The 24,514-nt window shown below is 51.4% G+C and overlaps 2 protein-coding genes across 8 annotated transcripts; one reads left to right on the top strand and one right to left on the bottom strand.

Annotated features, from left to right (window-relative positions):
- The first annotated feature begins 3,830 nt into the window (after positions 1 to 3,830).
- On the top strand, positions 3,831 to 20,206 carry IFI35 (interferon induced protein 35). Of its 6 annotated transcripts, none has more exons than XM_078374396.1 (7): positions 3,831 to 4,019; positions 11,039 to 11,137; positions 12,336 to 12,483; positions 12,555 to 12,661; positions 12,764 to 12,950; positions 13,045 to 13,151; positions 19,527 to 20,206. In XM_078374396.1, the coding sequence occupies exons 1-7, from the start codon at positions 3,999 to 4,001 to the stop codon at positions 19,575 to 19,577; spliced, it is 720 nt and encodes a 239-aa protein (XP_078230522.1). In that variant the 5' UTR covers positions 3,831 to 3,998; the 3' UTR covers positions 19,578 to 20,206. The 6 variants fall into 6 exon arrangements, with proteins under 6 accessions (XP_078230522.1, XP_008994930.1, XP_078230523.1 ...); XM_008996682.5 differs by having other exon boundaries at positions 11,036 to 11,137; XM_078374397.1 differs by lacking the exon at positions 19,527 to 20,206 and adding an exon at positions 13,378 to 13,726.
- Positions 13,869 to 24,204, bottom strand: VAT1 (vesicle amine transport 1). Of its 2 annotated transcripts, XM_002748017.7 has the most exons (6): positions 23,749 to 24,204; positions 19,244 to 19,451; positions 18,688 to 18,858; positions 18,493 to 18,582; positions 15,538 to 15,779; positions 13,869 to 15,375 (listed from the first exon to the last, which is right to left on the bottom strand). In XM_002748017.7, exons 1-6 carry the CDS (start codon positions 24,157 to 24,159, stop codon positions 15,292 to 15,294), a joined length of 1,206 nt encoding a protein of 401 aa, XP_002748063.1. In that variant the 5' UTR covers positions 24,160 to 24,204; the 3' UTR covers positions 13,869 to 15,291. The 2 variants fall into 2 exon arrangements, with proteins under 2 accessions (XP_002748063.1, XP_008994928.1); XM_008996680.5 differs by lacking the exon at positions 18,688 to 18,858.
- Positions 24,205 to 24,514: the final 310 nt, after the last annotated feature.

Below are 24,514 nucleotides of genomic sequence, written 5' to 3'. Positions count from 1 at the left end.
AGAACCACTAACCCCGAATTCTCAAGCCTTAGCACAGATAGAGATCACCTGGACAGTTTGTTAAACCACAGATGCCGAAATCCTGCCCTCAGACTGATCCAGTAGGTCTGAGTGTTTCTAGCAAGTTTTCAGGAGACTCTGGTACTAGTGCAGGTGAGATGGGGACCACAGATGCCAGTGGTGAAGACCTGAGCCTAGAGTAGCTGTTGAATAGGATAAAGGAGCACTCTTCAAATGGCCAGAGATTTGAAAGAAAGTGATCAAAGGGGCTTGGGCATGGGGTTGTGCCATTACTGTGTAGTACAGATGTTTGGCCTTTAGGATCTGGCATTTTACCTCAATGTATCAGTAGCCGTATGGATGAAATAGGTGCTCCATCTGAACTGGTTCTGTCACTAGGGGGGACTAAGATTCAAACAGGCCAGTTTGCCAAATCTGCTGGGTACCACACTTGCATTTGGGAACCGGGGTCAGGAGTGGCTGGAAGGGGCCAAAAGTAGAATTGGTGAGTAAAGAAAAAATCTTGGACTAGGTTATTAAGAAACTTTTTTTTTTTAAGACAGAGTCTTGCTCTGTTGTCCAGGTTGGAGTGCAGTGGTGTGATCTTGGCCAATTTTCTGCCTCAGCCTCCCCGGTAGCTGGGATTACAGGTGCTGTCACCACACCCAACTAATTTTTGCATTTTTAGTAGAGATGAGGTTTCACCATACTGGACAGGCTGGTTGTGAACTCGTGATCTCATGATCCACCCGATTCAGCTTCCCAAAGTGCTGGGATTACAGGTGTGAGCCACCAAGTCTGGCCAGGAAGCTTTTCTGAGATGGGAGCTTTTCTTTCGCCCACGCAGTCTGGAGTGAAGTGGCACAATCTGCTCACCTCCGCCCCAGGGTTCAAGTGACTTTCCTAACAGGCCTCCCAAGCAGCTGGGATTATAGGTGCCTGGCTAATTTGTATTTTTTATTTTTTTGAGACAGTCTTGCTCTGTCGCCAGGCTGGAGTGCAGTGGAGTGATCCTGGCTCTCTGCAACTTCCCGTTTGGTTTCAAGCAATTCTCCTGTTTCAGCCTCCCGAGTTAGCTGGGACTACAGGCACCCACCACTATGCCCGGCTAATTTTTTTTGTAGCAGAGACAAGGTTTCACCATGTTAGGATGGTCTCGATCTCTTGACCTTGTGATCTGCCTGCCTTGGCCTCCCAAAGTGCTGGGAGTACAGGCATGAGCCACCACGCCCAGCCTAATTTGTATCTTTACTACAGATGGGTTTTCACCATGTTGGTCAGGCTGATCTTGAACTCCTGACCTCAGGTAATATGCCCACCTTGGTCTCCCAAACTGCTAGGATTACAGGCGTGAGCCACCATGCCTGACTATTAGGACACTTGTTTTTTTGAGACGGAGTCTCGGTCTGTTGCCAGGCTGGAGCGAAGTGGTACAATCTTGGCTCACTGCAATCTTCACCTCCCAGGTTCAAGTGATTCCCCTGCCTCAGTCCCCTAAGCAACTGGGACTACAGGTGCATGTCACCACACCCAGCTAATTTTCTGTACATTAATAGAGACAGGGTTTCACCATGTTAGCCAGGATAGTCTCGATCTGACCTCGTGATCTGCCCGCCTCAACCTCCCAAAGTGCTGGGGATTACAGGCGTGAGCCACTGCATCCAGCTTTATTTTAATTGTTACTATTTTTTGAGATGGAGTCTTGCTCTGTCACCCAGGCTGGAGTGCAGTGGCACGATCTCGGCTCACTGCAACCTCTGCCTTCTGGGTTCAAGTGATTCTCCTGCCTCAGCCTCCTGAGTAGCTGGGATTACGAGTACACGCCACCAAACCTAGCTAATTTTATATTTTTAGTAGAGATGGAGTTTCATCATATTGGTCAGGATGGTCCCAAACTCCTGACCTCATGATCTACCCACCTCAGCCTCCTATAGTGCTGAGATTACAGTCATGAGCCACTGCGCCTGGCTTTTTAAATTTATTGCCCAGGCTGGAGTGCATTGGCGTGATCTCAGCTCACTGCAACCTCTGCCTCCTGTGTTCAAGCGATTCTTCTTCCTCAGCCTCCCAAGTAGCTGTGATTACAGGCGCCTGGCTATTTTTTTTTTTTTTTTTTTTTAGTAGAAATGGGGTTTCACCATCTTGGCCAGGCTGGTCTTGAACTCCTGACCTCATGATCCACCTTCCTTGGCCTCCCAAAGTGCTGGTATTACAGGTATGAGCCACCATGCCTGGCCTCATTAGGAAACTTTTTTTTTTTTTTGAGACAGTCTTGCTCCATAGCCAGGCACCAGGCTTGAGTGCAGTGGCACGATCTCGGCTCACTGCAACCTCTGCCTCCCTGATTCAAGCAATTCTCCTGCCTCAGCCTCCAGAGTAGCTAGGACTACAGGTGCGTGCCACCACACCCAGCTAATTTTTTTATTTTTTTATTCTTTTTTTTTTTTTTTGAGACAGAGTTTCGGTCTTGTTACCCAAGCTGGAGTGCAATGGTGAAATCTCGGCTAACCGCAACCTCCGCATCCTGGGTTTAAGCAATTCTCCTGCCTCAGCCTCCTGAGTAGCTGGAACTACAGGCGCACGCCACCATACCCAGCTAATTTTTGTATTTTTAGTAGAGACGGGGTTTCACCTTGTTGACCAGGATGGTCTCGATCTCTTGACCTCGTGATCCACCCGCCTCGGCCTCCTAAAGTGCTGGGATTATAGGCGTGAGCCACCGCACCTGGCCAATTTTTGTATTTTTAGTAAAGATGGGGTCTCACCTTGTTGGCCAGGATGGTCTCCATTTCTTTTTTTTTTTTTTTTTTTTTTTTTTTTTTTGAGAAGGAGTTTCGCTCTTATTACCCAGGCTGGAGTGCAACGGCACGATCTTGGTTCACCGCAACCTCTGCCTCCTGGGTTCATGCGATTCTCCTACCTCAGCCTCCCGAGTAGCTGGGACTACATGCTGCACCACCATGCCCAGCTAAATTTTGTATTTTTAGTAGAGATGGTTTCACCATGTTGACCAGGATGGTCTCAATCTCCTGACCTAGTGATCCACCCGCCTCGGCCTCCCAAAGTGCTGGGATTATAGGCGTGAGCCACCGCGCCTGACCCCCAGCATTGTTTTGAAGAGTTAATCTGTGTAAAACAGAAGGTTGTTGGGCACATAATAGCTCTCTGTGCTAGCCACTGTTACAGTTTTGTGAACTTGAACTATGGGCTTTATCTGACCTGATTGTGTTTCTCACTCATTCACCAATTATTATTATTATTATTTTGAAATAGAGTCTTGCACTGTCACCCAGACTGGAGTGCCATGGCGTGATCTTGGCTCACTGCAACCTTTGCCTCCCAGGTTTCAGCTATTCTCCTGCCTCAGCCTCCGGAGTAGCTGGGATTACAAGAATGCACCACCATGTCCGGATAATGTTTGTATTTTTTTAGTAGAGACCGGATTTCACCATGTTGCCCAGGCTGGTCTCTAACTCCTGACCTCAGGTGATCTGCCCGCCTGGGCCTCCCGAAGTGCTGGGATTACAGGTGTGAGCCACCGCTCCAGCTCATTCAGCAATTACTTTTACCAGTGTGGGATGTGCCCAGCATTAATCTAGGCTCTACAGAAATAATCTATTGACAAAGCAGGGTCTACCAATGTGCTTCTTGGAGATTGATTGCCTGGTAATGGCTGATTGGGACCAGTTTGCCGTTGCTGTAAGGTGGCTTCCCTTGAGGGATCACGGCTGAGTGAAGTCGACTTTGATGACTTCCCAGGGGCTCCTCCCAGGGGCGGGGAAACCTCGGCAGAGGGCGGCATCTGAGCACCAGAGGGCAGGGATTTCACCGAAATGAAAGTGGAAGCATACAGCCTGCGAGCAAAACCATTTCGGGTCCTGCTGGGCTGGGAGAGACCAAAGCCCTTCAGAAGGTACAAACAGGAGTTCAGCTGTGGTGGATTCTGCCGCTGTGCCCAGCTCTGAAGCCTCAGCTCTTGCCAAACAGACCGGAGACCCATGTCAGCCCCGCGGGATGGCGTAAGTGAGGAGAAGGGAGTTGGAAGGTGGGGAAACAAGAGCTAGGAACGCGCAGGTATCTCAGGGCCTGGCAGCCAAGCCTGTCCCTGCCCATCTGAGACCCGCTGAACAGCTGGGGAGAAACGCAAGGCCAAGATGACCTCCCCACTATGCATTTGATCCCCTAACCTATTGCCTCAGACAGCAGGAGCTCATTAAAAGCTGTGTCTGTGTGCACTTCTCTGGAGAGAGAATTGTAGTTTCCATCAGATACTCAAAGGGTTCTGTGACCCAAATAAGAATTGTTTTAGGGCCAGGCGTGGTGGCTCACGCCTGTAATCCAAGCACTTTGGAGGCCAAGGCGGGCGGATCACCTGAGGGTGGGAGTTCAAGACCAGCCTGACCAACATGGTGAAACCCCGTCTTTAAAAACAAAACAAAACAAAAATTTGTTTTAGGCAGGGCGTGGTGGCTCACACCTGTAATCCTAGCACTTTGGGATGCCTGGGCAACAGTGAAACCCTGTCTCTACTAAAATACAAAAAATTAGCTGGGTGTGGCAGCATGCTTCTGTAATTCTGGCTACTTGGGAGGCTGAGACAGGAGAATTGCTTGAACCTGGGAGGTGGAGGTTGCAGTAAGCCCAGATTGCACCACAGCACTCCAGCCTGGGTGACAGAATGAGACTCAAAAAAAAAAAAAGAATTGTTCTGGTAACTAACACACCCTTATCACCTCCTGAGGTCTCCCATCTACCAAAATTCTCCTCCTCCTGATAATTCCATCTCATCTTAACCTTGGGCCCTCTCCAGTTTCAGGAAGAAGAGGAGCTAAGCTTCCCTCTCCCCTGGTCCACCCTTTCCTGACATAAATGCCCCTTCCTGTGCTAAACTAAGCTCCAGGAGGACTGGTGCCCTGTCTACCCACTCATCACTCATCCCCAGTGCCCAGCACAGTGCCTGGCATGTAGACCCTGCGTGTTTCCTGGCATGTGGCAGGCATTCAGTAAACACTGTTGAATAAATGAATCTCATCCTCTCTCCACTTTCTTCAGCCTATCCCTCCCTGATACCATGCCATCTGTCAAACACACAGATCCCTCACCTGGAAATGTTTCATTTGCCCCTCAAGTATAATAAGATCCCAGAGCCAGGTGTGGTGGCTCACACCTGTAATCCCAGAACTTTGGGAGGCTGAGGTAGGCAGATTGCCTGAGATCAGGGGTTCAAGACCAGTCTGGGCAACAAGGCGAAACCCGGTCTCTACAAAAAATACATTAGCCAGGAGTGGTGGTGCGCACTTGTAGTCCCAGCTACTTAGGGGGCTGAGGCAGGAAAATAGCTTGTACCCAGGAGGTCGAGGCTGCAGTGAGCCATGTTCACACCACTGCACTCCAGCCTGGGTGACAGCAAGACACCCCCTCTGCTCCTGTCTCCAAGACAAAAAACAAATAAGGAGTCATCCTGCCTCTTTTCAAATCCTGCTTTAAAATTCCATTGTGTGGTCCAGGGAAATCATTAGCCTTTCTAAAGTTTACAGTCTAAGCTCCATTTCCTCTCACAAGAATACCTACCTGCAAGAATTAAACTAGAGGAATTAGGCTAGGTGAAGTGGCTCATGCCTGTAATCCCAGCCAGCACTTTGGGAGGCCAAGGTTGGTGGTTCACTTGAAGTCAGGAGTTGGAGACCAGCCTGGCCAACATGGGGAAACCCCATCTCTACTAAAAATACAAAAAATAGCCAGGTGTAATGGCATACACCTGTAATCCCAGCTACTCCGGAGGCTCAATCTCTTGAACCTGGGAGGCAGAGCTTGCAGTGAGCCAAAATCATGCCATTGCACTCCAGCCTGGGCAACAAGAGCAAAACTCTGTCTCAAAAAAAAAAAAAAAAAAAAAAGAAAAGAAATAACTAAAAATACAAAAACTTTGCTGGTCATGGTGGTGCATGCCTGTAATCCTAGCTACTCGGAAGGCTAAGGCAGGAGAATTGCCTGAACCCAGGAGGCAGGTTGCAGTGAGCCGAGATTGTGCCATTTCCCTCCAGCATGGGTAACAAGAAGAAAACTGTGGCTCAAAAAAGAGAAAATAAATAAATAAAAATACAAACAATTAGCTGGGCATGGTGGCAGGCACAACAGGAATAATCCCATCTACTCAGGAGGCTGAGGCAGGAGAATCGCTTGAACCCAGGAGGCAGAGGTTGCAGTTAACTGAGATCATGCCACTGCACTCCAGCCTGGGCAAGGAGAGCGAAACTCCGTCTCAAAAAAAAAAGGAATTATACTTCAACAGTCAAGCTAGATAATCCATAGATTAACACAGTAAACACTCATTGCACTGTTTAACACCTACTGAGCATTCAATATGTGTTTCTTATTGTTAATATTATTGCCAACCTTTTCAGAACTCCAATTCCCCAAAGACAATCTTTTTTTTTTTTTTTTGAGACGGAGTCTTGCTCTGTTGCTCAGGCGGGAGGGCAGTGGCTTGATCTCAGCTCCCTGCAACCTTTGCCTCCCAGCTTCAAGCAATTCTCCTGCCTCAGCCTCCTGCGTAGCTGGGATTACAGGCGTGCGCCACCACACCCAGCTAATTTTTGTATTTTTAGTAGAGGTAGGGTTTCACCATGTTGGTCAGGCTGGTCTCCAACTCCTGACCTCGTGATGCACCCACCTCAGCCTCCTAAAATGCTGGGATTTCAGGCATAAACCACCAAGCCTGGCCCCCAAGGACAATCTTAATCTCCCCCCACACGTACCTCTCTGCTAAAACTGCTGTTTTTTTGTCGTGTTCTCATTCTTCCAGACTGGAGTACAGTGCAATCTTGAACTCCAGCGTTCAAGAGATCCTCCCAACTCAGCCTTCCAAATAGCTAAGACTATAGGCAGGCACCACCATGCCTGGCCAATTTTATTAAAATTTTCTTTGTAGAGATGGTGCTTCAATATGTTGCCCAGGCTGGTCTTAAACTCTTGACCTCAAGTGATCCACCTGCCTTGGCTTCCCAAAGTGCTGGGATTACATACATGGCCCTCTTAAATGGCCTTTGTATATTAAAAGGAAGGGAGAAATGAAGGAAAGAAGCTGTCCAGAAAATTGTATTTTTCTAAAAAAAATTGTGCAAAATAGCCAGGCACGGTGGATCATGCCAGTAATCCCAGCACTTCAGGAGGCTGGGGTGGGCAGATCATGAGGTCAGGAGTTAAAAACCAGTCTGGCCAACATAGTGAAATCCCATCTCTACCAAAAATACAAAAATTAGCCAAGAAATGGTGGCATGTGCTTGTAGTCCCAACTACTCAGGAGGCTGAGGCAGGAGAATCGCTTGAACCCCGGAGGTAGAGGTTGCGGTGGGCAGAGATCCTGCCACTGCACTCTAGCCTGGGCAACAGAGTGAGAATTCAACTTAGAAGAAAAAAAAAAAATGGGCGCAGTGGCTCATGCCTGTAATCCTAGCACTTTGGGAAGCCAAGGTGGGTGAATCACAAAATAAGGAGTTCGAGAAAAGCCTGGCCAATATGGTGAAACCCTGTCTCTAGTAAAAATACAAAAATTAGCCAGGTGTGGTGGCATGTGCCTATAATCCCAGCTACTTGGGAGGCTGAGGCAGCAGAATCACTTGAACCCAGGAGGCAGAGGTTTGCAGTGAGCCGAGATCGTGCTACTGCACTCCAGCCTAAGCAACAGAGCAAGACTCTGTCTCAAACCAAAAAGAAAAAGGAAAAGAAAAAGAAAAAGAAAAAAAGGCTGGGCACAGTAACTTATGCCTGTAATCCCAGCACTTTGAAAGGCTGAGCAAAGTGGATGGGAGGCTGAGGCAGGAGAATTGCTTGAACCCAGGAGGCAGTGAGCCGAGATCACTCACTGCCTGGCTAATTTTTGTATTTTTGTATTTTTACTAGAGACAGGGTTTCACCATATTGGCCAGGCTTTTCTCTTTGAAAGGCTGAGCAAAGTGGATGGGAGGCTGAGGCAGGAGAATTGCTTGAACCCAGGAGGCAGTGAGCCGAGATCGCACCACTGCACTCCAGCCTGGCAGCAGAGTGAGACCCTATCTCAAAAAAAAAAAAAGCCCAGGCATGGTGACAGGCACCTGTAATCCCAGCTACCTGGGAGGCTGAGGCAGGAGAATCTTGAATCCAGGAGGCGGAGGTTGCAGTGAATCAAGATCACGCTCACTCCACCCTGAGCAACAGGGGGGAGACTCCATCTTAGAAGAGGAAAAAAAAAAAGCTGGCATGATGGCACATGCCTGTTAGCTACTTGGGAGGCTGAGATAGATAAGAGGATCGATTGATTCTGGGAAGTTGAGGCTACGGTGAGTCATGATCAGGTAACTGTACTCCAGTCTGGGTGACATTGAGACTTTGTCTCAAAAAATGAAACAAAACAAAAACATGGGTAGATTTGCATGGGGCAGAACTTGGTTGGCTTTTTTTTTTTTTTTTTGAGATGGAGTTTTGTTCTTGTTGCCCAGGCTGGAGTGCAGTGGCTCAGTCTCAGCTCACTGTAACCTCCGCCTCCCGAGTTCAAGTGATTCTCCTGCCTCAGCCTCTGGAGTAGCTGTGACTACAGGCACACGCCACGATGCCCGGCTAACTTTGTATTTTTTTTTTCTGTTTTTTTCTTTTCTTTCTTTTTTTTTTTTTTTTTTTTTTGAGACAGAGTTTCGCTCTTGTTACCCAGGCTGGAGTGCAATGGCGCAATCTCGGCTCACCACAACCTCCGCCTTCTGGGTTCAGGCAATTCTCCTGCCTCAGCCTTCCGAGTAGCTGGGATTACAGGCGTGCACCACCATGCCCAGCTAATTTTTTGTATTTTTAGTAGAGACGGGGTTTCACCATGTTGACCAGGATGGTCTCGATCTCTTGACCTCGTGATCCACCTGCCTCGGCCTCCCAAAGTGCTGGGATTACAGGCTTGAGCCACTGCACCCAGCCTCTTTCTGTTTTTTTCAAGCAACAACATGTAAGTTTTTTTTTTGTAGATGTGGGGTTTCTTCACGTTAGTCAGGCTGGTCTCAAACTCCCGACCTCAGTTGATCAGCCTGCCTTGGCCTCCCAAAGTGCTGGGATTACAGGCCTGAGCCATCATACCCAGCCAGGAGAGATTTACTTTAGCAGGGACCTGGTCTCCCCAGGGCATCAGAGTCCCTACTACTCTCTGTCCTCCTACATGGCTCTATTAACTCATTGATGTCATCTAACTGACCCTTAAAGACACTGTGTTGGCACTCTCTGATTTATAGAAATATGAATAACTAAGGTCTTCATAAACCAGCATAATTTGGTCAAGCTCTAGTTTTCCTCTGCTAAAAATAGAACAAACTCACACTGAAATTCTTTGGTGCCCTCTGTAACGTGCTACTTTACTGTCATTCATTCACTTCATTTATTCATTTGACACACTTGTACTGGAGACATCTTTTGTGCCAGTGACCTTGCTGGACACTGGGAATACAGAGATGGTCATGACGAGTTCTGTCTTTTCAAGGACCTCATGCTTCTCTGAGCTGACCTTATTTATCAGGATTCCTAACCACAGGGTGAGCTCTGCTCCCTATCACAAACAAAGGTGCATTTATTGGTATCCCTAGTGTCACTTCTCTCTGGACCCACTCCAGATCACACCCAGCCTAAAGGGCTGCTTGGTGTAGAGTGGAAAGTGGGGTAGTCAAGGGACAAACTAGAAGATGAGTAAGCTACCTCCCAACCCTGGGCTTCATGTCTTTACCATAAAGCACAGGTCAGGAGGGTGGGCTCTGGAGTCAGATAGCCTAGGACCATATGACTTTGCGCAAGTCATTTAACCTCTCTGAGCTTTAATTTCCTCATCTATAAAATAAGGATTGGTCGTGTGGTGGCTTACATCTGTAATCCCAGCCCTTTAGGAGACCGAGGCAGGTGGATCATCTGAGGTCAGGAGTTCGAGACCAGCCTGGCCAACATGGTGAAAACCTGCTTCTACTAAAAATTCAAAAATTAGCCAGGAATGGTGGTAGGTGCCTGTAATCCCAACTACTCGGGAGACTGAGGCACGAGATTTGCTTGAACCCAGGAGGTGGTGGCTGCAGTGAGCCAAGATCATGCCACTGCTCTGCAGCCTGGGAGACAAAGCAAGACTCCATCTCAAAAAAAAAAAAAAATAGGCCGGGCACAGTGGTTCACGCCTGTAATCCCAGCACTTTGGGAGGCCCAGGCAGGTGGATCACAAAGTCAAGAGTTCGAGACCAGCCTGCCCAACATGGTGAAACCCCATCCCTACTAAAAATACAAAACTTAGCTGGGTGTCGTGGTGCATGCCTGTAATCACAGCTACTCAGGAAGCTGAGGCAGGAGAATCACTTGAACCCAGGAGGCGGAGGTTCCAGTGAGCTGAGATCGCACCATTGTACTCCAGCCTGGGCTACCAAGTGAGACTCCATTTAAAAAAAAAAGATAGATAAATGAATAAAATAAGATAGATACCCTGTTATGAGAATTAAATGAAATAATTCATCAGAGGGTTTAGCACAGTGCCTGGCATATAGTTAGCAAATGTTAACAGTATTACTGTATGACATTTTGCAACTAGTCTCTGCTCCTCTTGGAGGTATCCCTAATTGGGTTAACCCCTTTGGATTGGCCCTCCTTCAAACTCTGGCTGCCCTTCACAATCAGGCATGTGATTGTCGACTACCTTGAGCACTGTTTGGCAGGCCTGAGGGCTAGGTACCCTTATCTTCCAATGCCCTGTCAGTGCCCAGCACTTCCTAGCAGGAGCTCAGTGTTTGTTGAACTCTAGATCTGTGATCAGGAACAAGTCATGGCTGCTGCAAAGGCTCCTGCCCTTTCAAGAGCAGCTGAGACGATGCCAGCTGAGCCCTGAGTGGAGGGGGCCAGGATCAGCCCAGGGCAGCATAAGGGGGTTGGGTTGTTCTGGAGCTTTGCATCAACTTTGCTTCTGGAGAGTCCAGGATAGGCCCCCATTCCCCTGGGCTTGTGGAGTCTCCTCTGGAAGGGTAGGTAGAAGTCTGGTTGTTTCCTTCTGTTCCAGCAGGCGCTCCATGCCCTTCTGGAAGAGCAGGCCAGACTCAAGATGAGACTGCAGGAGCTGCAGCAGCAGAGAAAGGAGCTCGGGGACTCCCCCAAAGACAAGGTAAGGCGGGAGACCTGGTGTTGTCTGGTAAAAAAGAGCTGGTGAGGCGGGGCATGATGGCTCACACCTGTAACCTGCAATCCCAGCACTTTGGTAGGCCTTGGTGGGCTGACCACTTGAGGTTAGGAGTTTGAGACCAGCCTGACCCACATGGTGAAACCCTGTCTTTACTAAAAATACAACAATTAGGCCGGGTGCAGTGACTCATGCCTATAATCCCAGCACTTTGGGAGGCCGAGGTGGGCAGATCACCTGAGGTTGGGAGTTTGAAACCCTGAGTTGTATTTTTTTTTTTTTTATTTATTTTTTTGAGACGGAGTTTCACTCTCATTACCCAGGCTGGAGTGCAATGGCATGATCTTGGCTCACCGCAACCTCCGCCTCCTGGGTTCAGGCAATTCTCCTGCCTCAGCCTCCCAAGTAGCTGGGACTACAGGCACGTGCCACCATGCCCAGATAATTTTTGTATTTTTAGTAGAGATGGAGTTTCACCACGTTGACCAAGATGGTCTCGATTTCTTGACCTCGTGATCCACCTGCCTCAGCCTCCCAAAGTGCTGAGATTATATGCGTGAGCCACCGCGCCCAGCCTGTATTTTTTTTTTTTTTTTTTAGTGGAGACGGGGTTTCTCCATGTTGGTCAGACCGGTCTCGAACTTTCGACCTCAGGTGATCCGCCTGCCTTGGCCTCCCAAAGTGTTGGGATTATAGGCATGAGCCTCCCAGAACAAATTAAGATGTTGTATGTAAATTGCCTGGTATGGACCAGATCTGTCTTCATCCACTCCTTTTTTTTTTTTTTTTTAAAGACAGTTTCGATCTTGTTGCCTAGGCCGGCTCACTGCAGCCTCTGCATCTCAGGTTCAAGTGAATCTCCTGCCTCAGCTCCAGGCTAGCGAGATGATAGGCGTGCACCACCACGCCTGGCTAATTTTGTGTTTTTAGTAGAGATGGAGTTTCATCATGTTGGTCTGGTTGGTCTTGAACTTCTGACCTCAGGTGATCCTCCTGCCTCGGCCTCCCAAAGTACTGGGATTAGAGGTGACCCACCCTGCCCAGGCCTCATCCACTCATTTATCCGGCTCTTCTTTCAGTAAATGTATTTATCCCCCGCACTCAGTATCAATGGAATGGAATTTGGGATGCCTTCCTCCCAGCTGGGAATGAGAAACGCTCCTACTCCCCTCCCCACTTCCAGGTCTTATTTTCAGTGCCGAGGATCCCCTTGGTATTCCGAGGACACACCCAACAGGACAGGGAAATGCCTAAGTCTTTAGTTTCCAATTTGAGGATCCACTGCCCTCTGCCTGCAGGTTCTGCTCTGGTCACCTTCGATGACCCCAAAGGTGAGCTCTTGGGGTGTCAGGAGAGAGGTGGGGAGGATTCCCAGTACTGAACCTGTTTCCTCACCACCCAGTGGCTGAGCAGGTGCTGCAACAAAAGGAGCACACGATCGACATGGAGGAGTGCCGGCTGCGGGTGCAGGTCCAGCCCTTGGAGCTGCCCATGGTCACCACCATCCAGGTGACAGAATGGCAGAATCCTGGGACATGCAAAGGGTGCCATGCACCGGGGGCTGGGGAAGTGGAGCTGTGTCTGGGACCACCCCTTGCTGTCTCCCGCTAGGTGTCCAGCCAGATGAGGAGCCAGAGGGTGTTGGTCAGTGGATTTCCTGCCAGCCTCAGTCTGAGTGAGGAGGAGCTGCTGGACAAGCTGGAGATCTTCTTTGGCAAGACTAAGAATGGGGGTGGCGATGTGGAGGTCCGGGAGCTGCTGCAAGGGAGTGTCATGCTGGGCTTTGCTAAGGAAGGAGGTGAGGGTCATGCAGACCTCCTGCAGGGGAGATGAGGGTTCAGGGAGCAGAGAGGGCTTGATGCTAAAGGTCCACCCCTCCTTGTTCCCCACAGTGGCCCAGCGCCTGTGCCAGATTGGCCAATTCAGAGTGCCACTGGGTGGGCAGGAGGTCCCTCTGAGAGTCTCTCCCTGCATGAATGGGGAGATCCAGAAGGCTGAGGTAAGTAGGAAGGTAGCGAACAGGGCTGGGTTGGGTAACCTGTCTGCCTGTCAGGAACTTGTCCCATGAAGGATCAGAGACCCCAAACCCCACTGACCTACCCACCACCAGCCTCTCCAGGCCTCCTGACCCCATATTCCCATGGGGCACTGCCTGCCCTGCCCCCTACCCTCTGCACCTTACTCCCATGAGCTTTTGCCATCTCTTGGCCACTTTTCCAGATCAGGTCACAGCCATTGTCCCGCTCTGTGCTGGTGCTCAACATTCCTGATGTCCTGGATGGCCCGGAGCTGCATGATGTCCTGGAGATCCACTTCCAGAAGCCCACTCGGGGGGGCGGGGAGGTAGAAGCCCTGACAGTCATACCCCAAGGACAGCAGGGCCTAGCAGTCTTTACTTCGGAGTCAGGCTAGGGTCTCCCTTCTCATCCTCCCTGCCCCCTCCCAAGGTTCTCATGCCGGGCTGGACTTGGGTGCCCATGTAGGAGGTCTTTATGTTCACCAACAGTGGGGTGGGATTCCACATTGCGAAACACTGCCGAGAACAGTAAAAAGAGCCAGCATGGCATGACGTTCTTCCTCATTTCACTCATGAAAGGAAACCTGCTTTGGGCATGGAAGGAGGCAGGGGGATGGGAAGAAGCCCAGATCTTCCGCCAGCAGCACTGGCCTTCCAGGAGCTCACCTTCCCCTCCACTCTCAGAGGCAAACAGCAGGAGCCAGGGCTTGGCTTTTTATTGACACAAACACAAAGGCAGCTGTGGTAATGGGGTGGGGTACACAAAAGCAGAAATCGCACTTCACACATTTAGTCCTCATTTAGACAATGAGGAAGCTGAGCCTGTCCCCCCACCTCCCACTGCAATGGTTGGGACGATAACCCTCCCTAATCCTAGCTCAGTGAGCAGAGGGAGTGACCTCCCTCCCCAGGAAGTCCCCATCTTGGTCACAGTGGCCCAGGTCCTGACCATCCCCTCTGTACTCCCCTGCTCCATCTCCCCACCCATGTAAACAAAAGTTTTGGGTTGAGTTTGATAAGCTGCCTCTCTGCTTTGAGAAGGCAGTGGGGCCTCCCCTAACTGCAAGGGGAATGTGCTTGGATTTTTACTTTGGTCCCAGAACAAGAAACAGACAGCACTGCCTTTCAGACCTCTGGCTGGTAAATGCCACACATATCTGCAAGGCTGAGGAAGCTTCCCCGCCTTTCTCCTCAACCACCGCAAAAACAGGACATGGCACAGATGAGGGCACCTGTTTTTGCCCTGCTCCCCAGGAGGCTCGGGGCTGGCCCCACCCTCCATCCCCCAATGGCACACAGATTTTTGGCAGTTTTGGGACTGGAGAGGAGTGAAACCCCAGCTCCACCAGAACAAGGAAGGCACTGGGGAGAACAGGGCTGGAGGAGGTGGGAGACAGGGTCCTCCCTTTGTCCCACCACACACATACAAGCGCAGGTTTTCATTGCTAAGGCACTGAGAACAAATCCAGAGAACTCAGTGAAGGGCAGGGGCTTTGTATCCCTATGAGAGTTGTGACCTAGGGGAGTAGGTCGGATTCCCGCCCTGTTGTAAGAGGCAGCCTTGGTTAAGAATGGCAGAAAACCTGGAGATGGAAGAAGCCCAATTGTGCTTAAGAAGTTGGGAACAGAGGACAAGGTGGGGACTGGTCAAGCCCAGAGGTGGGCGTTGGTTGGCCCAGGCTGAAGGGACACTAGGGAGAGACAGGTACATGCTGGACTCACAGAGATTGGCCCCATATCCTGAGCTGACATTTCTATTCTTTGGGGAGGTGGCGGGGCAGGGTGGGAGCTAAGACGAGGGAGAGGTGGAAGCTCACAGAACACAACAATGGGGACAAAAGCAGCACAGCAGGCCTGGGGAAAGGGTGGGGGCAGGAAGCAGCCAGCCTCCCTCTGACCCTCCCTGTCCCCTTGGCAGGGCCCAGACATCCAAATGGTCACTTCCCAACCTCTTCAGAGGTCAGGAAGCAGGGAGGGGCAGGGGAGCGCGGTCATCACCACAGAGACCTTCGGGAGAGGGAGGGCAGAGCACTATGAGAGGCTGAAATGCAAGTCTGGTGGTCAGAATGCAGCTTCCCGACTTCTCCCTTCACTGGTCTTGAGGGTCTCACAGCCCCTCCTCCTAGTTCTCCTTCTCTGGCCCTGGAACCAGGAGGACCTTGCCCACATTCTTCTTCTCTTGCATCTGCTTCATGGCATCAGCCACCTGGGGAGGAATGAAAGCTGTGGCTCCCAGTGCTATCCAGCCCCCAGGCAACAGAGCCAGTGTGATGCAGGCAGCCCTCCTCTTCCCCAAGAATCAGCCCCTTGGAACCCCAGCCTTCATGAGCCCTACCCAAGCCCTCCCGGCAAAGTCCTCACAATTCACCTTCTCGAAGGGCCAGACTGAGTCAATTCGGGGCTTGATGTGGCCCTGGTTGTACAGAGCCAGGAGGCGGGCCACCACGCCACTGACCAGCTCCACTTCACCCTCCAGGTAGCCCAGGTGGAAGCCACACACAGCCCGGTTGGCCTGCAGCAGCTGCAGAGCTGTCACACTAAACTGATTCCACCATGTGCGGGCCAGGGCCATCAGGTTCCGTTTGGGGCCCGTCAGCAGGTTGGCCATTCCTGAGGGATAAGGTGACATGGCCTGTGAACCGAGGTGCCAGGCACATCCCTCTGTGCCTGACTCTATGCTCTGTGTTCCATCATCCCCTTGTGATTCTCTGTACCAGTGCCAGGAAGTAATAGGCTAATTCTCAAACTGCTGGTTACCAGGCCCAAACCAACCCTGGCTGACTTAAAATTGTTCTAGGGGCCAGGCACTGGACTCACACCTGTAATCCCAGCAGTTTGGGAGGCCGAGGCAAGAGAATCACTTGAGGTCAGGAGTTCAAAACTAGCCTGGCCAACATGGTGAAACCTTGTTTCTACTAAAAATTCTAAAATTAGCCGGGCATGGTGGCACGTGCCTGTAGTCCCAGCTACTCGGGAGGTTGAGGCAGAAGAACTGCTTGAACCCAGGAGGTAGAGGATGCAGTGAGCTGAGACTGTGCCATTGCACTCCAGCCTGGGTGACAGAGTGAGACTTGGTCTTAAAAAAAAAAAATTAGCCAGGTGGGGAGACAGGCGCCTGTAATCCCAGCTACTCAGGAGGCTGAGGCAGAATTGCTTGAACCAGGGAGGTGGATGTTGCAGTGAGCTGAGATCATGCCACTGTGCTCCAGGATGGGCCACAGACTGAAACCCTCTCTCTCTCTCAAAAAAAAAAAAAGCTCTAATCTTTTTGTATTTGTTTGTTTGAGTCAGGGTCTCATTCTGTTGCCTGGGCGGGAGTATAGAATTTTCTTTTTTTTTTTTCTCTTTTTTTGAGACGGAGTTTCGCTCTTGTTACCCAGGCTGGAGTGCAATAGCGAAATCTCGGCTCACTGCAACCTCCGCCTCCTGGGTTCAGGCAATTCTCCTGCCTCAGCCTACTGAGTAGCTGGGATTACAGGCATGCGCCACCATGCCCAGCTAATTTTTTGTATTTTTACTAGAGACGGGGTTTCACCATGTTGACCAGGATGTTCTTGATCTCTTGACCTCGTGATCCACCCGCCTCGGCCTCCCAAAGTGCTGGGATTATAGGCTTGAGCCACCGCGCCCAGCCCAATTTTCGTATTTCTTGTAGAGATGAGGTTGCATCATGCTGCCCAGGCTGGTCTTCAACTCCTAAGCTCAAGCACTCCACCTGCCCTGGCCTCCCAAAGTGCTGGGATTATAGGCATAAGCTACCATGCCTGGCTTATTTTGTTGTGTGAAATTTTTTTTTAAATGAAAATGTGGCCGGGCGCAGTGGCTCAAGCCTGTAATCCCAGCACTTTGGGAGGCCGAGGCGGGTGGATCACAAGGTCAAGAGATCGAGACCATCCTGGTCAACATGGTGAAACCCCATCTCTAGTAAAAATACTAAAAATTAGCTGGGCATGGTGGCGCGTGCCTGTAATCCCAGCTACTCAGGAGGCTGAGGCAGGAGAATTGCCTGAACCCAGGAGGCGGAGATTGTGGTGAGCCGAGATCGCGCCATTGCACTCCAGCCTGGGTAACAAGAGTGAAACTCCGTCTCAAAAATAAATAAATAAATAAATGGAAATGTACCTTGCGGCCAGGCACGGTGGCTCAAGCCTGTAATCCCAGCACTCTGGGAGGCCGAGGTGCGCGGATCACCAGGTCAAGAGATCGAGACCATCCTGGCCAACATGGTGAAACCCCGTTTCTACTAAAAATACAAAAATTAGTTGGGTATGGTGGTGTGCGCCTGTAGTCCCAGCTGCTTGGGAGGCTGAGGCAGGAGAATCGCTTGAACCCGGGAGGTGGAGGTTACAGTGAGCTGAGATTGTGCCACTGCACTCCGGCCTGGCGCCTGGCAACAGAGAGAGAGACTCTGTCTCAAAAAAAAAAAAAAAAAAGAAAAGAAAATGTACCTTGCCTAAGAAACTCAGGGAGGTAGGACAGAAAGAAGGCAGGCTGGTTGTTCAAGAATAATCCCCAAACAAGAATGTAGAGCTGGGCCAGGCATGGTGGCTCAGGACTGTAATCCCAGCACTTTGGGAGGCTGAGGCAGCTGGATCACCTGAAGTCAGAAGTTCAAGCCGGGCCAACACGGTGAAACCACACCTCTACTATAAATAAATTAGCTGGGCATGGTGGTGGACACCTGTAATCCCAGCTACTCGGGAGGGTGAGGCAGAAGAATCACTTGAACCCAAGAGTGGAGGTTGCAATGAGCTGAGATCATGCCATTGCACTCTAACCTGGTGACAAAAGCACTCTAACCTGGTGTCTTAAAAAACTGAATATAAGGCTGGGCATGGTGGCTCACACCTGTAATCCCAGCACTTTGGGAGGCCGAGGTGGGCAGATCACCTGAGGTTGGGAGTTCGAGACCAGCCTGACCAACATGGAGAAAACCCATCTCTACTAAAAAAAAAAAAAAAATTAGCCAGGTATAGTGGCGCATGCCTGTAATCCCAGCTACTCGGGAGGCTGAGACAGGAGAATCACTTGAACCCAGGAGGCAGAGGTTGCAGTGAGCCAAGCAACAAAAGCAAAACTCCATCTCAAAGAATGTAGAATTTACTATGACTCACGTGATAAGTTGTGACACAGAATGAAAAGAGCTGGCACCCAGGAATCAGCAATCTGAATGCAACATACAGGACCATTCTTAACCCTGATCGTCTACAGAGCACCTGAGTCCCTACCTCTTCCTTCCAAAGCCCTGGACCCCTATGTCCCACCCTTTAGACCCTCTTTCCTGCCCTAACATGCTGTCTCCATCCATGACCCATTAACTCACCATAGGTGACGACTTTGCCCATGGGTTTGAGGAGGTTGTAGCCCTTGGCAGTATCTGACCCGCCCAGAGGGTCCATGACGATGTCCACTCCTGTCATAGAAAAGGGGAACCCAAGAACAACATTAGGATCCACAGATCTGCAGCTCCCCTCCCTGTCCTGTCTTTCCCTAACCCCTCCCATGTTCTGCCCCCCACCTTTAGGGGAAATCTTCTTGATCTCATCCACGTAGTCAGTCGTGTGATAGTCGATGGGATGTGTGACCCCATTCTCCTTCAGTGCCTCGTGCTTGCTGGCCGAGGCTGTTCCGAACACTGTCACATTCTCCACTGTACGGCACAGCTGCACAGCAGCCATACCCACACCCCCTGCAGCAAGACACTCATAAGCAGGGGATATGGAGTTGCCCTGGCCACCAACCACTCCACTGTAGCCTCCCAAGGACTCAGCCTATCATTTTCACTTTGCCTTGGCTCATTTAGGGTCCATGTCCAATTTCCATGACTGAGAAGTGGTGGAAAGGGTGGCTAGAGAGGTGGGGGTGTGGGATGAGGGCACGTTGCTAAGGATAACACACCAGACTAGACCTGGTGCCTGAAGGTTACCACGGCAACTCTACTGCAGAGGTCTCTGGGCGCCACAGGCCAAGGCAGCCTGGTGTTGCCATGACAACAATCCAGACAGGCTGCAGGGAAGGGGCCTGGAAGGAAATCTGGGTGGGGTAAGGAGTGATAAAGGGAGGCCCCCTGTCACCTGCAGCCATGTGTACCAAGACGTTGTGGCCAGGCCGTAGGTTGCCGAAGTCAAAGAGGACCATATAGGCTGTAATGTAATTGACAAGCAAGGCAGCGGCTTCCTCAAAGGTCATGGCCTCAGGCATCAGGAAGGTATGAAGCGAGGGCACAGTCACCTCCTCCTGCCACATCCCTGATCGGTTCAACACCATCACCCGGTCTCCTACCTTGAAGAAGAGAAGAAGAACATTATTCAGTCACTCATTCATTCACCCCCAGGATATTTATTGATTTTCCCCTAGGTACAAGGCCACCTTCTTCCAGATGAAGTAGCAGCAGAAGCAGCAAAGTAGTCATGGTAATAATAATAATAATAATAACCTCATCACCAGTAACAAAAACAACTCACCTTTGGCCGGGCACGGTGGCTCACACCTGTAATCCCAGCACTTTGGGAGGGTGGGGCGGGTGAATAATGAGGTCAGGAGTTTGAGACCACCAGCCTGACCAACATGGTGAAACCTCATCTCTACTAAAAAGACAAAAATTAGCCAGGCATGGTGGTGCACACCTGTAATCCCAGGAGGCCGAAGCAGGAGAATTGGAGACGGAGGTTGCAGTGAGCTGAGATCGTGCACTGCACTCAAGCCTGGGCGACAGAGCAAGACTCCGAATTTAAAAAAAGGAAAAAAACAACTCACCTTTACTAAGTGCTGACTGACGGCCAAGCCTGATTTCAAGTGCTTTATATAAAACGCTCAATTAATCCTTGCATCACCTCTTTGAGGTAGATACTATCCTTATCACCTTTTTACAGAGCTTACATGTCACTATTGTGTAAGATCCCCGAATGCAAGAAGCTTACAGTTAGGGCAGCCCGAAGTATTGTGGAAGAGATCAAACTGCTGTGGTTACAAAAGTGGTCTCCATTGTTTACTGACTGTGTAACTTTGAATGAATAAAAATTACTTAATCTTTTTGAGCTCCAGTTTTTTGTTTTGAGACAGAGTCTGGCTCTATCGCCAGCCTAGAATGCAGCGGCGCGATCCTGGCTTACTGCGACTTCTGTTTTCTGGTTTCAAGCAATTCTCCTGCCTCAGCCTCCTGAGTAGCTGGGACTAGGGGTACGCACCACCATGCCCAGCTAATTTTTTTTGTATTTTTAGTAGAGATGGGGTTTCACCATGTTGGCCAGGATGGTCTCCATCTCTTGACCTCATGATCTGCCTGCCTCGGCCTCCCAAAGTGTTGGAATTACAGGCGTGAGTCACCGAGACCGGCCGAGCTCCAGTTTTCTTATCTGTCAATTAGAACAGTTATAAGGACCAAATGGAAAAAAACAACCATTTTCAGCACAATGTCTGGCACATAAGCACTTAGTAATGTCAGCCAATAATAATAATATAATAGCAAGGAAGTCACACAAACAGCCAAAATAAGACAGCACTTTATAGTCAGGTGGTATGGTGAGCTTCATCTACTACCAAAGTGCAGACAAAGTTCTCTGAGCACTTACAGCAGGGTGTGACCACCTCGGGAGAACGGTGTTTGACCCAGCACTGGGAGCACAAAAAACACGTCCACTCAGAGATGGTGCAGGAGGGGTGACAGACAAGGAGGGCTATACAGGCCTTTTACAGCAGTAAAAGGCTTCCCCCCACCCCCAGAGCCTCTGTACAGGAGGGAAAGGGGGCAAAGATAACAGAACCTGTCCCTCCAGCTTAGCAAGTGAAGTCAAGGGAAGGGAAGGGAAAAGGAGGGAGTGTCAGGAGAAAAGACCTCTCTGCGCTCTCTGAAGAGCATGGAGAGGGAGGTGTGGGTGCTGTTCCGGGACAATCCGGGTCTGTCTTGATCCCTTCGAGGAATGATGGCAATTCTGTATATTAACAAGAGTTAGGGTCCATGGAGAAGGGGGATGGAACTCCCAAATAAGCAATTTTTGTTTGTTTCTTTGAATCAGAGTCTTGCTCTGTCACCCAGGTTAGAGTAGTACAGTGGCGTGATTTTGGCTCACTGCAACCTCTGCCTCCCGGGTTCAAGCGATTCTCTTGCCTCAGCTTCCTAAGTAGCTGGGATTACAGGCTCCTGCCACTGCGCCAGGCTAATTTTTATATTTTTTGGTATAGACCGGGTTTCACCATCTTGGCCAGGCTGGTCTTGAACTCCTGACCTCGTGATCCACCTGCCTCGGCCTCCCAAAGTGCTGGGATTATAGGTGTGAGCCACTGCGTCTCACCACATATGCCCTTTTTTATGTCCTCAAGCCCCCACACTCCACTGAAGAGGAGAACTGAGGGATGCTGGGGTCTTCCCTTCCAAGTTCTGGCCTGAGATGAGGTCTGGAGAACGACAACAATGGAAGTCCTCCACCCAGGGACTCAGGACTAGCAGACACAGAACAACCAGGAGAGCTTTGAGGAGTGCACTGCTCATTTGGGGTTGAGGCCAGTCCCAGATTTGGCCCAGAACAAGTCTCACCCTGTCTCATGCTAACCCTCAGCCCATCCAGATCAGGGCCATGATCCTCCCCAGCCCAGACACCAGGAGGGAGGAGGAGGAAGGAGGAGGGAGAGAGAGAGAGGGAAGGGCCCTCCCTGCAGAATCCAGGCTCTTACATCAGATTCTTGCCCTGGACAGGATATCCTGTATTTACCAGGCGGAAAGTGTGGGGAGGGGAGGTGAGGTGGGTGGCCTTCAGCAGTAACATGAACTACAACTACCCCTAAAAAACATTCCTCGTAGCACCTTCTTAAGAGCGGGATCATTTAGAAGTCAGTTTGAGGGTGGGGCCAGAGCTGAATTCAGAGGGAAGCCTTTAAGAAGCTGTTTGCATACAGGATGAATCCAACAAAGCTGACTCTGGTATCTGAGGTCTGCTTTAAAAAGAAACCCCTGGCCGGTGGCAGTGCTCATGCCTGTAATCAATTCCAGTGCTTTGGGAGGCTGAGGCAGGTGGGTCACCTGAAGTCTCGAGTTTGAGACCAGCCTGACCAACATGGAGAAACCCTGTCTCTACTAAAAAGTACAAAATTAGTGGCTCATGCCTGTAATCACAGCTACTCCGGAGGCTGAGGCAGGAGAATCACTTGAACCAGGGAGTTGGAAGTTGCAGTGAGCCAAGATCATGCCATTGCACTCCAGCCTGGGCAACAAGAGCAAAACTCCATCTCAAACACACACACACACACACACACACACACACACCCCCCTAAACAAATGGCATGCTGAGGCCTCATCCCAGGTCTCTCAAAAAGCTGATCATAGGCTGGGCGCGGTGGCTCACGCCTATAATCCCAGCACTTTGGAAGGCCGAGGCGGCTGGATCAGGAGGTCAAGAGATCGAGACCATGCTGTTCAACAAGGTGAAACACCTCTCTACTAAAAATACAAAAATTAGCTGGGCATGGTGGTGCGCGCCTGTAATCCCAGCTACTCGGGAGGCTGAGGCAGGAGAATTGCTTGAACCCAGAAGGCGGAGGTTGTGGTGAGCCGAGATCGTGCCATTGCACTCCAGTCTGGGTAACAACAGCGAAACTCGGTCTCAAAAAAAAAAAAAAAGAAAGCTGATAATTTGGAGTTTTCCAAATGACTGGAGAAGATTGGCCAAGATTAATGATAAATGAGAAGGAGAAACAGGCCTGCAGACTTGGCCAACCTGCTCAAGGAGCCACACCTCTCCGTTCCAGTCCAAACCCTTGGCATGGGGGTTTCTGAAGTGAGGGTCCTCCGCAGGGGGAAGGCAGAGGCGGGTCCCCACCCCCACTCCCTGCACCGGGCGTTCCCAAGGGCAGCCCCAGGTCGTGGCCCGATGGCTGAGTCACAGGAGGAGAAGATACTGCAGTCACGGGAGACACAGAGCCCAAGACAAAGATCGGGTGGCCCAATCCCTCCTACCCCACCCCAAAACCAGATCGGCGGTGTGAGGCTGGTGGCGGTGGGGGAGCTAGGCTCTCTCTCCTCCATGATGGGCGTGTCTCGTCTCTTTGGCCTTGCTCTGGGAGGGGCCACCTCACACCCCCACAGACCACGGGGCTGCATGTGACCAGGGCTCTGGCACGGCCGCGGTGCCCCCGCCCAACCCCGATGGCAGAGCCACTCAAGCTCCCTCGGTGAAAGGTGGCACTAACCGTCACTCACAGTCACAGACTGCAGTTACCCAGGAGATGAGTGTTTGGTGGGCAGGGGTACAGGTGTGGTTTTAATGGGGGCGGGAGGCGGTGGGGACGGTAGAGTCGTTGTGCGCATGCGCTAGGGCGCCTTATTGTTCCCCCCCCACCACCAGCACCGCTTATGGGCGGCGGCCACAACTACAAATGGTTGGGGAGGGGGCGATAATTCAGTCTCCCCTCCCACTTAAATGCGGTTCTCCAGGAGCCCCAAAACACAAGTTCCTTTCCTACGTTTTCCACGCTCGTGCACCCAGGTCCGCGCCAGTCTTCCCGCCCTGCCACACCCCCAGCGCCCGCCCACTGGTGCCCCACTGCCCCGTGGCCTCCGCAGCCCTGCTCTGCGCAGCCCGCTCACCTTGCGGTCGCTGACTCCCTCGCCCACGGCGATCACGACGCCCGCGCCCTCCATGCCCGGAGTGACTGGCAGCGGCGGGAGCCGGTCGTACAGCCCCTGCCTGGCCATGAGGTCTGCGAAGTTGAGCCCGCAGGCCCGCACGCGCAGCGTCAGCTGGCCGGGCCCGGGGGCCGGGGGCGCGGCCGGCCGGCTCTGCAGCTTCACCTTGTCGTAGCCTCCAAAGCCCGTGAGCACCAGGCAGCGCAGCGGTGGCGGCGAGGCTGCGGCGGCGGCCCCTTCAGAGGCTGCGGGCTGCTGGGGGTCGCTCGCTGCCTCGGCTTTCGGGGGCGGCGAAGAGGCGTCTTCCCCGACCCCTGCCTCGACCGCAGCCAGCACGGTGGCCGCCTCGGCTACCTCTCTCTCGGCGGACATGGCTGGGACTCCCGACGAGAGCTCACAGCTGGACTGAGAGTGCACAGCTGGGGAGGGCGGGGCGCGTCGGGAAGAGCCGCGGCTGCGAGCTCCAGCGGGAGGGGCGGGGCGGGAGGGGGGGCGCCGGGAGGGGGCGGAGCCTCGCGCGCAACTTAAAGGGCCAGGGCTACAGCGGCGCCAGCTGGGAGGGCACGAAAACGGGAACAAGGAACGTCGATGGTCTTGGGATCAAGCAGGCCGCGATTTATTTATTCATATTCAACCTTATTCAAATTAAAAACCATGTTAAGGCCGGGCGCGGTGGCTCACGCCTATAATCCCAGCACTTTGGGAGGCCGAGGAGGGTGAATCACGA

This window comes from Callithrix jacchus, chromosome 5 (assembly GCF_049354715.1).
Source record: "Callithrix jacchus isolate 240 chromosome 5, calJac240_pri, whole genome shotgun sequence".
In the NCBI taxonomy this organism is placed as follows: domain Eukaryota; kingdom Metazoa; phylum Chordata; class Mammalia; order Primates; family Cebidae; genus Callithrix; species Callithrix jacchus.
Note: the sequence above shows the minus strand (reverse complement) of the source record. Positions and strands in the feature narration are given on the sequence as shown.

Bases quoted from the DNA above. Each gene is read 5' to 3' on its own strand.
- VAT1 (XM_002748017.7), bottom strand. From the start codon at position 24,159: ATGTCCGCCGAGAGAGAGGTAGCCGAGGCGGCCACCGTGCTGGCTGCG. The intron at 19,452-23,748 runs GTGAGCGGGCTG...CTCTTCTTCAAG, and splicing joins AGGGAGTCAGCGACCGCAAG to GTAGGAGACCGGGTGATGGT. The intron at 15,376-15,537 runs GTGAATTGTGAG...ATTCCTCCCCAG, and splicing joins CAGTCTGGCCCTTCGAGAAG to GTGGCTGATGCCATGAAGCA.
- IFI35 (XM_008996681.5), top strand. From the start codon at position 3,999: ATGTCAGCCCCGCGGGATGGC. The intron at 4,020-11,035 runs GTAAGTGAGGAG...CTTCTGTTCCAG, and splicing joins TGTCAGCCCCGCGGGATGGC to CAGGCGCTCCATGCCCTTCT. The intron at 12,662-12,763 runs GTGACAGAATGG...GTCTCCCGCTAG, and splicing joins CCATGGTCACCACCATCCAG to GTGTCCAGCCAGATGAGGAG.